This window comes from Mytilus californianus, unplaced genomic scaffold, assembly GCF_021869535.1.
Source record: "Mytilus californianus isolate M0D057914Y unplaced genomic scaffold, xbMytCali1.0.p SCAF_2, whole genome shotgun sequence".
Taxonomy (NCBI): domain Eukaryota; kingdom Metazoa; phylum Mollusca; class Bivalvia; order Mytilida; family Mytilidae; genus Mytilus; species Mytilus californianus.
This window is the reverse complement of record NW_026262668.1, coordinates 53,922,720-53,939,537: the sequence shown is the minus strand read 5'-3', so window position 1 is coordinate 53,939,537 and position 16,818 is coordinate 53,922,720. Positions and strand designations below refer to the sequence as shown.

Below are 16,818 nucleotides of genomic sequence, written 5' to 3'. Positions count from 1 at the left end.
TTTCTCACAGATATAGTGATTTTATAGTGCATCATGGTTATAAAGATATGTTTTTGTTTTAGTATTAAAATTGTTATGAAATTTTTTTTTGTAATGTTATCATTTTGACTTGCATATAAGTCATTTCCACATTTACATCAACTTTAATTTCCAAACAGTTTAGCTAAAAAATGATTTTTTAAAGCTGAGTTTGAGAAACAATGGAAGCCCTATCACCATCCAATGTCCAATGCCAATTTTCCCTTTTTTGACCTGTTTAAAGTAAAGACTTGTTTCATAAAAGCTTTGGTGGTCTCATGGTAAAGTGTTCTTGAGTTCGGGAGGTTGCTGGTTCAAACCCGCCAGGTCGAGATAAATACATTAGAATTAATATTTGCTGCTTCCTTGCTAAGCACGTAGCATTAATGAGAAACAGCAAAGACTGGTTGGCTCAGTGTCAGGGTAGGATGACATGTCTTACTGCAAACTGTTACCTTTTTGAACAAGCATGTTAAAAATCCAGCTCAGCGTGTGGTCTAATACAAAGCAGAGTTAATATTCAAATTCCTGTTCTAGTCGAGAATATAAATTTTAATTTGCCGCCATCCATCATCATCATCATCATAAAAGCAAACCAGGTACTAACAGCATTTCCTTGGTTAAAAAAATGATAAAGGTAAATTTTGTATTCTTGCAGATTTTTGTCAAAGCAACAGTCGTCATCGCTTACCAGCTATCAAAACTGTTTTACACCACAAGATCTCTGCTTCAAATTCTTATGAAAAACATAGAAATATTATTAAGATGTACAATAAAAAAATACAGGAGCAATCAGCTGTATCAGATTCAGATGAAGACTAGTGTTTTACATGATATTAGCTGCTGCTTTTGGTTGGATAGAAAAACAAAAACAAACTAAAAGACACAGAAGATGATTTGATAATTTGTGTCGTTTTAGATTTTTGTAATGGAAACAGTAGTCATTCAAGATCAGCCATTAAAACAGTGCTACACCGCAAGATGTCTGCAATTGATTCAAGAGAAAAACAGAAAAAAATTGAACAGGAAACTGCAAATGCAATGAAACATTTTTATAATTGAAATTTCATTTATAATGAACTTGATTGTATTTGAAAAGCTATGTTGTCTGTAAAGGAGCACAGATATTGCTTTTAAATGTACAATTGACTCTCGTAATGTTTAACTCTTTTATGTCAAAATTCTTATTATCTGAAAGTAATATATTTGTCCCAGTTAATATATATTTGCATTAGATTTAATCCTGATATCTCAAATTCATGCAAATTTTTCTGAAATTTGATTGGACTGACAAAAATATCTCAATTTTATTTTGTCAGTCTGATCAACTTTCAGATAACGTTTAACATCAATGGTAATTCAAATGTATGTTCAGAAAGAGAGTATGTTGATTTGAGATGAATAAGAATTCTGCTTTGTAAAAGACATTTGGAACTGGATTTTAATGTGTTCGTTCATTATGTAACAGTCCACAGAAAGACTTGCCACACTACCTGGACACATGATTCTGACTCAAGTCATTTCTCTTACTCATAAATGTTGCTTGCTTAGTGGACAAATACGAAATACCAATTTTCAAGTCTTTGGTTTGACACAGCCAGGAATAGATCCCACTACCTGCTGCTCTGGAGGCGAGCACATTACCATATGCTTAATGATGGGGTTTTCAGAATCGACTGTACTTGATTTGCTCGACTCTTTTAGTAAAACTGCATTGGTGACCATCAATAGCCTAAAAATACTGCACTACTTTATAGTTTCTAACACTAAATGGCCATGTATGAAATTTCTGTTGCATTTTTCTAAGAAAGTACAAACAAGTGCTTACTACAATTTGTTATCCAGCTTAATTTGAACAGGCTGTACCGTGTAATGTATTTTCAAATCCATTGCTCTTAATTTTCTTGCTTATCTAACACTTAATGTTGGGGTATCATAAACTCATCATAGATACCAGGGTTAAATCGTCATTAGTTAGCAATAGCTAACAGTTCTACTTGTGAAATTGGGACAAGTAAATTATAAAATTTTAGAATGTTGTTCTTTTATTTTGTTTTAGCAGATTTGTTTTGCCATTTCAATTTTTCGCTCATTTTCAGATTCATCGAATATGATATATGATTGGTGTTTTTTAATGTTATACACTTAATATATCTATAATTACTTTTAAACTTTTTCATATTGTCATAATTGTAGTTTATGAGAGATTTATGTATCAATTATAATGAATCAAAGCTGTATGTACATATGACAACATTTCTAACATATTGTAAATTGTGGATTATCAATTCAGTAAATAAAAGGCATATAGAACTGATTTAACATGTCTCAAAGATTCATAAATATATAGGATTTTACATGCACACTTTTTATTTCAATGTGCTGTTTTGTGGACTCTTAATTGGTTTTTTGTTGTTGTTTTTTTCATCCTTTTTTTTTGTCCTTTGCTAACTTATGATTTTGATTGCCCCTTGCTCATATGTATGCCTTTATGTCTTACTATATAAAGAGCAACAAGATGTAAACTGTTCACAGTATATATATATTTATATGGAATGACCTATATTTCATGTTGAAATGAAAATGTTTAAATTGCCTTTAGTGTTGGTAGAAGAACATGCTCCTCCACAATAAAAATTAATTAGCTTAGCTTAGCTGGCCTTATGGACTAGTGTGAGCTGTTGCCTCCTGTTTCCTGTTACCAAGTTTATACATTCCACCTTTGTCAGATGAATCACTTAGATAGAGCTTCCTCTTTTAATGTTCTACATGTCACAAGCAGCATCACACATTGGAGTGAATAAAAACCTTCTATGAATCCATACATACATCACACCACCACTGCCACACAATCAGTCTGTTAACATTTTACCACAACTTACGCCTCCTAGGGAGCAATTGCATTCTATGTTTTGGGTTTCACATTTTCATCATCTACAAAATTAAAGCAAACATGTCAGGAATAATTTATGAAAGTTACTTTATAAGCATTCTTTTTGGGGTTTTGGAAGTGAGATAATATTTTATACTATTATGATTTGTCAATCTTTAAATTTAGTTTGTATGAAAGTAAAAAGAAACGAAAATGTTGCAAAGTTCCCTCTTTTTATGATGATTGGTTGGCAAACGTGGCGACTTTGATGCCACATGTTCCAATAAAACCCTAAATCATATTTTTTAGATATATGTCTCTGTTTCTTTAGTATCAGAAGTATATGGAACTGACATGATTTATAACCAACCTTTCTTAAATTGTCTGTTTATAAATCTATAAATTATTAAAAAACTAAGGTTTCAACTCCATGTTGTCACTGGGGAAACACGTTTTAATCATCATTGCTGGTGACTTGAGCCTAATATATCACATAGTTATGGTTATCAGTAGTCTCAGACTGGACCAATAGATGAATTATATGTATTAGTCCAAGATTCCTGTTACTATTTATATTTCTCCAAGTAAATACAATATTCAAGGGATTGAATTTTTCCTATACTATATTTCTTTAATATAGTGTTTCGTTTACAAGGAAGCCATTGAGTCAATGCCTCGTTATGGTATAGTTGAGGCAAAGATGTATTTAGCCATCTATGGTTCAAGTCATCTTTTCGAAAGTTAAACGGATGACTTCATAATTTGGAAGATCGTTATGGAAAATCTGTGTCACAGATGAACAAGGATATATGTTCCACTTATCGTTCCCGCAATCGGCCCGCCCTCTTTTTTTATAGTGATCATTACTGAATGCAACTTATCACTGTAGTTTTTACTTGTCATCAGCAAAACGACGTCGAGATGCCACTTATGGTAGCGTCAATAATATATCATAATAATCTAATTTGGTTACCAGATCACACTTACTTCCTTTTTCATGCATATCTCTTGTCTAAGTAGTGAACAGAAACATAAGAACATTTTCATTTTCAGTAATTATCTTTCTTATGAGTGATACTTTCTTAACTTTAGAATTGTCCAACGGGTGATAATTTCTTGACTTTGGAATGGTTTGACGTGTGATGACTTCTTTACTTTGGAATGATATGACGGGTGAAGATTTCTTGACTTTGGAATGAATTGACGACTGATGATTTCTTGACTTGGGAATGGTTTGACGTGTGTTGACTTCTTTACTTTGGAATGATATGACGGGTGAAGATTTCTTGAATTTGGAATGAATTGACGATTGATGATTTCTTGACTTATGAATGAATTTACGATTGAGGATTTCTCGACTTGGGAATGGTTTGACGTGTGATGACTTCTTTACTTTGGAATGAAATGACGGGTGAAGATTTCTTGACTTTGGAATGGTTTGACGATTGATGATTTCTTGACTTATGAATGAATTGACGATTGAGGATTTCTTGACTTTGGAATGGTTTGACGTGTGATGACTTCTTTACTTTGGAATGATATGACGGGTGAAGATTTCTTGACTTTGGAATGAATTGACGATTGATGATTTCTTGACTTATGAATGAATTTACGATTGAGGATTTCTCGACTTGGGAATGGTTTGACGTGTGATGACTTCTTTTCTTTGGAATGATATGACGGGTGAAGATTTCTTGACTTTGCAATGAATTGACGATTGAGGATTTCTTGACTTGTGAATGAATGGACGATTGCTGATTTCTCGACTTTGTAATGGTTTGACGTGTGATGACTTCTTTACTTTGGAATGATATGTCATATGACGGGTGAAGATTTCTTAACTTTGGAATGAATTGACGATTGATGATTTCTTGACTTATGAATGAATTGACGATTGATGATTTCTCGACATTGGAATGGTTTGACGTGTGATGACTTCTTTACTTTGGAATGATATGACGGGTGAAGATTTCTTGACTTTGGAATGAATTGACGATTGATGATTTCTTGACTTATGAATGAATTGACGATTGATGATTTCTTGACTTTGGAATGGTTTGACGGGCGATGACTTCTTGACTTTGGAATGATATGATGGGTGTAGATTTCTTGACTTTGGAATGATATGACGGAGGATGATTTGTTACTTTGGAATGGTATGTCTGATGATGATTTCTGGACTTAAGAATGGTATGGCGGATGATGAGTCTTGATTTCGGAATGCTATAACGGGTGAAGATTTCTAAACTTATTTACTTTGGAATGGTTTGACAGGTGTTTATTTTGACTTTTGAATGGTAAGACGGTTGATGATTTCTTGACTTTTGAATACCAGAGGAAGTGTCTCACGTTTAGAGTTCATTCAATTCCGATGTCTCATGCACCTTCTAATTTGTACTTAGACTGCCCTGTTGGTATACTACTTTCATATTTGAATATGTAAAATCTTATCTTAAAAAAGGACACCTTATAGCCTTAAAAACAACATGACTCTCAACCTTTCTAATGAATGATGCATATGCTATCAAATAGATACTGTAAACCAACTTATTTTCGCGACATTCGCGAGTAGAAAAATAACCCGAATATAAATCGCCGCGAATATGTAAAACTTGGATCTTTCCTTATTAAACTACATCAAGTGAATTAGAAAATCGCGAAATTAAATAGCCGCGAAGTGGATTAGTCCTAAGTCAGGAATCTGATGTTCAGTAGTTGTCGTTTGTTGATGTGGTTCATCAGTGTTTCTCGTTTCTCGTTTTTTATATAAATTAGACCGTTGGTTTTCCCGTTTGAATGGTTTTACACTAGTTATTTTTTGGGGCCCTTTAAAGCTTACTGTTCGGTGTGAGCCAAGGCTCCGTGTTGAAGACCGTACTGTGACCTATAATGGTTTACTTTTATAAATTTTGACTTGGATGGAGAGTTGTCTCATTGGCACTCATACCACATCTTCTTATATCTATATAGAAAGGGTAAAACGCGAAATAAAGTATCCGCGAAAATAAGTTGGTTTACAGTATATTTATCGTATTGCGAGTCGTATGAAGACGAAACGCGCGTCCGCGTATTAAATTGCAAGCCTGTATCTTTGAGGAGTATTTACAATGAATCTTGAGTGAAATATGTTGAGAGATATATTACAATATTATAAAAATTATAATATAGTAATGTGCGTTCGCTTAACTGTACGAGAGCCATACAAAAATGTGTAGATCATTCGATGCTTTGAGTGCTTAATTACCTTTGTATTTATAATGGAAGATATATAAACGTCCCCACAGCAGAACAAGGGATTCAACTGACAGCAAATATTCAACTTGATATTCATATTACTTACGGATTTTCCCCTTAAATTTAGTCACAGTTTCATTACAAGTGGACTTTTGTCGTAGTCCAAACCGATTATTAACATAGTAACTTCATAGTTGTCTAAATAATTTTTTGGGGAAAAACAACAAGATAACTCTTGGGAACCATATGCAATGAAACAAACTTAACACACACAAATTTAATGTACGAAAATTTGATATGTAGACGAGACTAAACTTATGAGGCAAACTAACTTGTAAGTCGGTGGCTATATCAGTTAGAGATGTCAAGCTTTATTCTTTAATTGATGTTTATATCGCAATTTAGCTTAAACTATAATTTTTCAGCTGAAACAGTTTAATTGTGTATTTGCAGTATTTTGTATTTCCAAAGGCCGTCAAACGAGACCAAGATTGAGGAAAATTCTCAGTGATTATGTCGCTATTGCAAATTGGAGGGAAAGGCAGCGAAATATGAAGAAGTTTGGAAGTCATTTAAAGAGATTTTAAATCGACATTTTTCATTTTATTACAGAATTTTGTACAACATATGGCCGACATAACAGATCTGAAGTAAGAAAGGCGTTCAGGAATAGTGCCTATAATATTACATGGCGAGCAAAGCAGAAGATTTCCAAGAAATTTCGGCCAGGTTTCGGATGATGTTTCAGGAAATGTCTGTCCAAAACCATACAATTTTCAAAGTGTAAGTCAAACCTTTAAGACGGGGTATTTTTCATCTCTTCACAGAACTTTGTACACTTTATGGTCGTCGTAACAGAGTATAAGTATGAAAGAAACATAAGTAATTCTGCTTATGACCAAGTACGAATTGCTTAAAAAGACTTGGGGGAACAAAACAGGTGACATGACTCGCAGAGTTACAGCGAAATCATTTGACAATATAATCTTTATCTTCTTACAGAATTTTGTGTGACTCGAGGACGACATCAACGATCAAAATGTAGGAAAGCATTGACAGACAGTGTTGTGGCTACGACATGGAGAGCAAAACAAAAGTTAAAAAAGTTTTTGAATATAAAGTGAAGAACTGTGGACTAAAACAATATTTTTATAAGACAGAATTGGAGGTGTTTAGAAAAGTAACAGTCTGAATGATGCTGCATGTTTAATGACCATGACGGAATGTGAATCTTGATTTTAAGAATACCAGGACATAAGTCAGTAATCTGAAGTATTACTGATTGGAAATCATCATTGTGGTATTTTCGTTCACCAGAGAAATTATGCATTATCAAAATTGTAACTTGAATGTCATTAGATATTATGTTTTAATGGTTATAAATGGCATGATAACAAAAAAAAAGATTATGTAAATATAATTGTCAAATGCAAAGGTTCATAGTGTTAAGTTAATCCTATCATAAACTTAATAAATATTTTGTTTTATGTTAGAATTTTATTGAATATTTTTGCTTCTTTAGAAAGTTTGATTATGTAATTATTCAATATTTTTATAACTTGTATAATCACGTTATATTATGAACTATTAATTTCACCATTTCACACAAATATTAGTATACTATACTTATGTTATCATAATCTGATAAATGACATATATTGTGCAATTCGACGTGAGAGTTGTCTTTCTTTTACCCAAAAAATCCCAAACAAGTTACAGTTTCATTTTCTGTTGCATTAGCAATGATAAAGGTAGACAAAACAATTTTAGGGAAGAGGTGATTTATTAACCATATATATTCAATGTTGCTAATCACAATGGGGACAGAGGGAGTAACAATGTACTTATCATTCTTATACGTCCAGTCACTTAAAACACAGCTCTATAAAGGTTGAAGTCCTAGTTTCTTTTTTATTTGGTCATGTATTGTATTCAAACAAATTAAAATGTCTTTCTTGCATTTTTTTTTTTTTTTTTGCAAAGATACGGATTATCTTTTATAATTGAAAAACATATGCTAAAGTATCGACGAATCACATATTCCTGGAATAGTCCATCTCATACTTGATGGCAAGTATTACAGGAGAAACCTTGTCGTCATCTTTTCTGAGGGCAGACATTTGAATATCTTACTGTTTTTCAACAAACTGATTTATTATGTTTGCTAAAGAGACCAAATACGTAGAGGTTTATGGTCGCAGACTCACCGTACAACCTTCAACAATGAGCAAATCCCATACCAAATAGATTACATTATAATACTATATTTGCAAGCATTTTTAGGGGTAAAATCGTTAGCTAAATTCTGACAAATATTTGAATTAAAATCGGATCTCTTTATAATTCTTTCGCATTGAAAAGAGGGGGAGTAGATTTACTTTTATATATGAAGAGATGTTTCTCACTACGAGTAAATGATGTATTTTAATTTTTGGCATAGTATTTGACAGAAACGGACACTTAATATCAATGTACAGGTTGCACTTTGTAAATACAGCTGTTTCTCAAACCACGCCTCTTTTGGGGAGATATTTAATATTCATAGGTATGTTAATTTGTTAACGTACTGGTTCCCATTGATGATCTCTGTGTTTCATCTCATAGAGACATCACTTTGGAATGTAACCAGTATAGAAAAACATGGTAGCGGCTAAATTTTAATTCTTAGGAGGTCCAAAAATGGAGGTAAGGGTAGTATAGAATTTTAGTATAAGTTTAAACTCTTAGAAGTTCAGGGCATATAAATGTTGAAAATATGCCGCACAGCCCTATATTTTGACCTTTGAATAAAATAGTAGTGCATATAAACTTTCCGTTCTGGGATATTATTTTTCACGAAACTTCATAGTAAAAGTGTCACAGTTTTAGCCGCAAAGGGAGTTCCTATGGGAAATTGCATTGTCTGTATTTACAGAATTGCAACCTATATAGTCCGAGATTACTCTGACGTCCAACGGCTGTTTTGCCAGACAAGCTGGGGCCGTGGGACGTCAGAGCTCGTCCCATATCAAAAAGTGGATATTTGCCCGTCCAAAATAGATGCGCTGCTTCGTCGCTTCTGGTGCCAACGGACGGCCTTGGAATTATATAAATCGGGTATCAATTTGTTCATTTTTCATTTATCTCTTCATTTATGTAAGTTTCACCTACCTGCCACCCTTTATTTTCTCATATTTAGACAGTTTTCACAGTGACCCACCGATTCTGGCATTTTGACTTTCATTTTGAAAGATTGTCATGTGATCACGAGAAAAAAGTAAGGCACAATGGACTATGGAAAATGATGTATGCATATGACCCTAGGTCAATATGAATATATAATCTAACACCTCGCTCATTTATGATGCAAGCAATGTAAATATCCGAGAGCTTTCGAATGTTATCGTGGTTGGCACTAAATGCTTAATACCGATCTCCTGTAAAGGAGGTGAAAAATCGTGGTTGGCTACTAAATGTTAAATATCGATCTCCTATAAAGGAGGTGAAAAAAGTATAGATATTTGCATATTTGAGTCTCGAGGTCGCAAAATGTCTCGTAACATTTGAAAATAAAAGTAAAAATGTCTGAATCGATGGGTCACTGTGAAAACTGTCTGAATATGAGAAAATAAAGGGTGGCAGGTAGGTGAAACTTACATAAATGAAGAGATAAATGAAAAATGAACAAATTGATACCCGATTTATATAATTCCAAGGCCGTCCGTTGGTACCAGAAGCGACGAAGCAGCGCATCTATTTTGGACGGGCAAATATCCACTTTTTGATATGGGACGAGCTCTGACGTCCCACGGCCCCAGCTTGTCTGGCAAAACAGCCGTTGGACGTCAGAGTAATCTCGGACTACAACCTATATAGGGTTAAAAAATAGAACATACAGAATTTCACAAAATCTGGTTTATCTCAGAGATTTTAAAGAATTTAACTCAAATATGAAGTTTTATAAATATTTCATGAAGATTGAGAAAATCCTGGGCCTTAACTATGATGACTCAGCATAAATTCACAGTTTACAGTATGCATGGTTTACTTAAAGCCCTGAATTCAAAATAAATTCATAATATATGCCTATTTGTAATTTAAATTGTTTAGAAGTGCTTATATTTACTCTTCGCAGTAATTGCAACTCATTGATCCTTCCTAAATATTTCTGGTGGGGTGTTTTTGTCCTGTCGATAACCCAAAAGTAAGCCATAACGCCTAAATGTGCTTTTTTGTGACTGCGGCATAAAAAAGTACAAGCTAGAATAACAAAAAGACCTCAGTAAAACTTACAATAGTGTGTTCTATCCTAAATATGTAGTAAATATTCCACATTGCTAGAAACAGGGGAAAAATTAGGAAATGTGAGGCCCCAGGGGCAAAAAACAGAGAAAAATGCCTACCCCTGAGTCATAAAACAGATAATTTAACTTGTAAATGCTATGATTTTTTTATTTTAAAGGTCTTTTATAAAGTAAACAATAACTGTGCTAGGAAGTTATGCAAAAATCAGATGTAAGCAGTCATTTCAATCAAACTTTTAGTGAATTTATGCACCAGACTGATATCTTCATAAATACAACTTTTGCAAATATGGCTTTGTTTAAACACTTCTAGGACATATATTAACTTACTTATGTTAGATATATGGTTAGGGATGATACTGTTGTGACAAGAATTCTAAACTGACCATTTGAGGCAGAAATTGTGAACTTTCATTGACAAATAGGCATACAGTAAGATGTGGACTGGAGACACAGGCAGGATTGGATACTTTGTATAATCTTGAATGTTGGAATGCTTAACTAATAAACAATACATTTATAGTATTCTAAAATGCTTTCAATTTGTTATCAGAATAGTTTCAAACAGGTTTTAGACAGTTCATGTCAGAAAACATGCACATAGGGTAAGCTGGCAATAATTAGAGTCTTGTTTTCAAAATCTTTAAAAAATTGAAACAGGGGTAGGGGTATAAAATGTACTTTAAAAGGAGACTTAGAGTATATGCAGTGATTTCTTTAAGGCTATAATTCTGATAAATAAGTATTGTTGTGAGAAAAAGTGTTTTTAGAGAGTTTTCTATTTGAATAAATGTTTGTATAGGTTGCACTTTGTAAATACAGCTGTTTCTCAAACCACGCCTCTTTTGGGGAGATATTTAATATTCATAGGTATGTTAATTTGTTAACGTACTGGTTCCCATTGATGATCTCTGTGTTTCATCTCATAGAGACATCACTTTGGAATGTAACCAGTATAGAAAAACATGGTAGCGGCTAAATTTTAATTCTTAGGAGGTCCAAAAATGGAGGTAAGGGTAGTATAGAATTTTAGTATAAGTTTAAACTCTTAGAAGTTCAGGGCATATAAATGTTGAAAATATGCCGCACAGCCCTATATTTTGACCTTTGAATAAAATAGTAGTGCATATAAACTTTCCGTTCTGGGATATTATTTTTCACGAAACTTCATAGTAAAAGTGTCACAGTTTTAGCCGCAAAGGGAGTTCCTATGGGAAATTGCATTGTCTGTATTTACAGAATTGCAACCTACATAACTTCTTGGTTGTTGAAATATCAATGTTGGTTGTCCAAATAGCAAAGTTACATCTTGGTTGCCCTATCAGGAAGATATTTCATTTCTGATTTCACAACCCGATCATACTTTGTTAAAGAATTGATTGCAAGTCTGTTTTCTTCAACTGTATTATTTTCCTTTTCTGAATAAAGGACAAATGTGCATAACTGTTAAGTTTTAGCTTTGAACTACATTGTATATAATTATTTGTCATTTAAAAAAATTTCTAAAGAACATTTTTGTTACAAAGAAAAGACATATTTTATAAAAATAAAAATATATTACTAATATTCAAAATGATTATTTAAGTTTGTCTGCTATGATGAAAGTCTCTCAATCAGAAATTAGACTATTCTCATATTTATGAAACATTCCATTTCAGATATGTTTTGTTCTTAAGTGATAAATATATAAAAATGAGTGCAAAAGAAATAAAAAGAGCAATCAGCTTTTTACCATTTACAATTACATGGTAGAAAATTACGACCAAACTCTTAAAGGATATAATATTGTGTGGTTGCTTCTATATAATATTCATAATTTGATGGTAATAACTGGTTCCAGATGGAATGGAGACAACCTATTTTATGTTGTGAATGAATACTTTTTATCAGTTTATATAGGTGTTGTAAATTTGTTTCAGAGTTTTGTCTGGCAGTCAGCCCACAAAGCAGGACTATTGTTAGACGGGCATTGGTAAACAGTGTCACAGCAGCAACATGTCATGCTAAAACTAGAATGATGAATAGAGTCAAAAAGGGTTGGATGAAAGTACAATGAAGAGAAATTATTGTTTGTAGAATTTGTAATGTTATAAATAAAAAAAAAATTGGAACAATATACAAATTCAATGGAAATATTGTCTGTACAAAGTCTTTTGAAATGAAAGGATTGCATTTATATATCGTTAATATTAACCTTTTATAAACGTTTCATAGTTTGTAAATAAAACAAACAGGACATCAATTACTTTTTTATTTGTTAGATGACCTCACTACACTGTTACTATTAAACACTGTCATGTAAGTTCTATTCTCACCTCAAACTTTACATCAAACACTTGGACTTCAAGTCAACAGCCTCATAAATGTGAAAATGTTAAAATGCGTCATCCGTCAAATGTTTCTCAGAAACAAAAGACGGTATCCTTATATTATATATTTTTAGAACCAGGCTTTATAAAGATGAGATAGATATGACGTGTGTTAAATTTTCATTCTATAAGCTTTTGGGGATGAAAGGATATTTGATAAGGTTTTATAAAACGCAAATCTATAGCAGCTACCTGACTCGCTTTTTGTTCAATACATTTAATTTCGTCTTACACAGATGAGATTTTCTCTGTCCTACAAATCACATTTCTTGATATTCCATACCAAGTTTCATAATGCTGTCAAGAGTATTGCTTTGACTTATCAATTGTGTAAATAATATGTTTCCAGCTTTGTTCAACCATGCAACAGCTAAAAGGAAAAATATATCAGTGTTTCCTATCTGAGAACATGTTGAACACATCGTTGATTTATTTCCAATCTGATTGAAATTCAGATCTTTCGGTACTCGCGTGCTCATTTGAGCAAAACGAAATCAGAGATCTATATTGTAATTAGATTGAAATATATTTCTGACTTGTTAAAGGCATTTCCAGGAGAAACAGATAACAGGTTCTTCATGTTCCATTGCAAGCTTCATAATAGCAGACACCCGATCTACCTTAAACACAACGCTAATATAATCATAGTTATATAAAGATAAAAAGGGGTGACATAATTGCCATTGTGACAGCTATCCAAAAAGATCAAAGGGCAAAGGTGAGAACAAAAATGTGTACAATTTCAGTAGCTGTGGAAGACAGAAATGATGGAATTTGAAAAAAAGAAATAATCTTTCAAATTTTCGAAAATCATGTTCGTACTCTCGTCTTTGCATGTTTGTACTTTTTGTAAAAATTCTAACCTGACCTAATGTATCTTGTTAAAAAAAATTGCCCTGATGGAATGCACAGTTTGTTTGATCCAAATAACAGAGATACGGGATAATAAGTTGACGTCAATACTGGAGGATTCTTCAGGTCTGCATCTGGTATTTCTGCCCATTGATACGAAGGGATAATGATAATTAAAGAGGGATTTTTTTTCCTTGCAGCAGTCAGTTAATCACACATTAAAGCAAGTTTTGTGCGTTAGTAAGAATATTCTGAAATAGCTAAATATTTGATATTTTATTGTTTTTACAAAGAACTTATTGATGCTGCACGAAGAAAACCTCACCTGTAAAATATCTTTTGATTTTTCTATAAAATCTAGGTTCTTGCAGCATTAGTCCATTTTACTATTACAAGCAATTCTTATGCTTAAATCCACTTTGTGTAACCCACTCTTTAGTGTTCTATGTAGTATTTTGTGAACATGTTTGTGTTTTCGTCGTATTTCATTTTTGGCCATGGTGTCGCCAGTTTCTCTTTCGACATGTGAGTTTAAATGTCCCCTTGGTATCCAACTAGTTCATGAATTTCACAATACATTGTAGTTATTACTACTAAATATGATTTGTTTTGTCAATATTAATTTGTTTTAATATACTTTATATAAAACTGATCAAAGATACCAGGCTTATAATTTTGTACGGCAGACGCTCGTTTCGTCTATGAAATTATTAAATATCCACCATGTAAAATTCTTATATATTCACATGCACTTCTATCACTGCTGAGTTGCTACCGGCTTGGTCCAGTAGTTAGATACATTTCCATATTTGGTTATGAGATTGGTTTGATGGGTTACAAATAGCAACTATGCTATAATACTCAATAAAGACAACGCTGAAACAGTTAGATTCATTTCACAGTAACTTATATATTACGTCTTTTTGTTCATATTTATGGTCTGTACCCTGCTTAAGTATTGGTATTATCTCTTCGTTTACTTTGAATGAATTCTGCGTGTTTTCGGAACTAGTTCAAGGTCTATATAAAAATAAGGAGATATGGTATGATTTTCAATGAGACAACTATCCACCAAAGTTCAAATGAAGTGGCTGTAAGCTGTAAGCAGTTATAGGCAAACGTAGTAACCTGCTTTATTTCAATTTTGTAAAGAATATGTAACGTTTTGATAGTTTTCTATTTACTAGTACCCACTATGTGATTGTAACTGTAAAATATGTAAGTGTTTAACAATAACAGTTAATAGTCAATAAACTAAGGTTCCAACTTCCTCAGGCAAAGTTGACTTTAGATGAATTTGAATATTCTTTTTACTAGGTAATATTTGGTCATTCAGCTTCTAAAGTTGCTACGTATTTATACTTCCCTGGCTTTCAAAAAATGAGCATTCCTGTTGAAGGTAAATCCAGAAAAGCGCTTCTGAGGCGCGTAATAAAAAAAACTGTTATTTTTTTTTTAATAATGATTGTTGAATAGTCTAGGTAAAGGAGTAAAAGTATTATGAAAGAAATCGTTTGCTCTCTAGTTTTTACATACCACAAATCACCAACATCCACAGAAGCCACGGTAACACAGCGAGTAGTAGATTATGTATCTGCCATCTTATTTTAAAAAGGAAATATGACTGGTTTGAGGAGTCGGTGAAATAAAGTACTTTTCACCAGAAAATACAATTGCAACATTTTATGAAACCGGATTTTATGGTGCTCAAAAAATAAAAAGTGTTGTTTTGGGGGAATAACCAGGGATCACCCTGAGGTAGCCTCCATTATTGAATGATCTGCCATGTAAATATTTTTATTTGCTTCAATTTTTCATGTTTATTTCAGAATTCTGCACTGAGAATGGCAATCAGACAAGATCAAGAGTAAAACAAGCTTTACATAATAGTGTTTCATCAGCAACCTGTCATGCCAAGCAAGCAATATCTCGTAGAAAGACCAAATTTGTCCCACCATTACCTTTGCTGTATAAAATGATGCCCAAGATTCAGTGTCAAAAAGACGAAAAGTGACATTGTCCCGAATAATCAATATAGTTCTCTGTAAAAAGCTAGATATCATGTTTTTGTAAACTTAGTGAGTTTTTCGTTATTAGTTTAGGATATTCATGTTTTTGTTCCCCTAGTAAAGTGTAGGAGTATTATATATTTGTTCCGTATATGCATGTTGGAATTTAGTAGGAGACGCTTGTACTGTCCACGTACCTGATTCACTTCTTCCTGATCAATGTGTTGTTTCTTTGTATACGATTCTGTGAAAGTCAAAGTACAACTCCTCTTCGTCTGTGACGTGACTTCTATATGATGTTGAGTCTGATAGTGCGTGTATTTCTAATGAGGTTCTTTAGTTTGGACAGACACATGGACATGTGCGACGCGAGTCTGGCGAAAATAATAAGCCTGGTATCTTTGATGAGTTTTTACTAATCTAAATTAATGAATTGAATTCTTTATTAATTTCAATAAATGTCCGAAGCTCTGACATTATTTAAAAAAATATATTTGGCAATTGCAAGTACTGTTCCAGCGCATGTGCTTTACAAATCTTTTAACTTTGTTTCAATTGACCTTTCGTATCTCTCCTAGTGTGTTGTGGTCTAAGTGGGAGGTCTTTAAGTATCTTAGCAGAGTATCATGTTAGAATTCTTTTTTTGTTGTTGTTTTTTTTATAATTTATATATATATATATATGCATTTTATGCAGCGAATTATCCTTTCATTTAGATGCATATATGGTTACTACGCATCGAACTAACCATTTATTTAGTTAGAACTAAACATTTTGATTTCACAGCAAACTAACCTATATTGACACTTGATATATTTGTACTATAGACATTTAGTCCGTTGTGGTTCATTATTCTTGAACAAATCAATGAGTTGTAACAATTGTAGTGTATTACTCAAATAAAATATCATATTGTTAATCATGCGTCATGAATATTTTAAGGTTTATCAAACGTTATTATTCATTTTTTTACCGATTTTTTTTTATTGAATAGACTAGTATTAAACGTTATAATGCTGAATCCTTCTTGATAATTTAGTTTACCTTCTAAATAAATGCTTGCAGTACGTGTTGGTACAACGAAAAATGATCATTGTACAATTTTTAACTCTGTATATTTTTTGTTGAACAACTGTTCCTGTTCGTTTTTAGCTACACTGTTCAGCTCTTATATTGTGTGT

The 16,818-nt window shown here is 32.7% G+C and overlaps 1 protein-coding gene across 10 annotated transcripts in view; it reads left to right on the top strand.

Moving 5' to 3' along the window:
* The window catches only part of LOC127730008 (uncharacterized), a 49,367-nt gene extending 32,751 nt beyond the window's left edge, over nucleotides 1-16,616 (top strand). For 2 of the 10 annotated variants that reach the window (XM_052238036.1, XM_052238041.1), the window contains one exon: nucleotides 677-2,333. In XM_052238036.1, coding sequence (XP_052093996.1) covers nucleotides 677-840 — 164 coding nt within the window. In that variant the 3' untranslated portion in view covers nucleotides 841-2,333. The other 8 variants (XM_052238049.1, XM_052238048.1, XM_052238035.1 and 5 more) reach the window with 8 other exon arrangements.
* The last annotated feature ends 202 nt before the right edge of the window (nucleotides 16,617-16,818 follow it).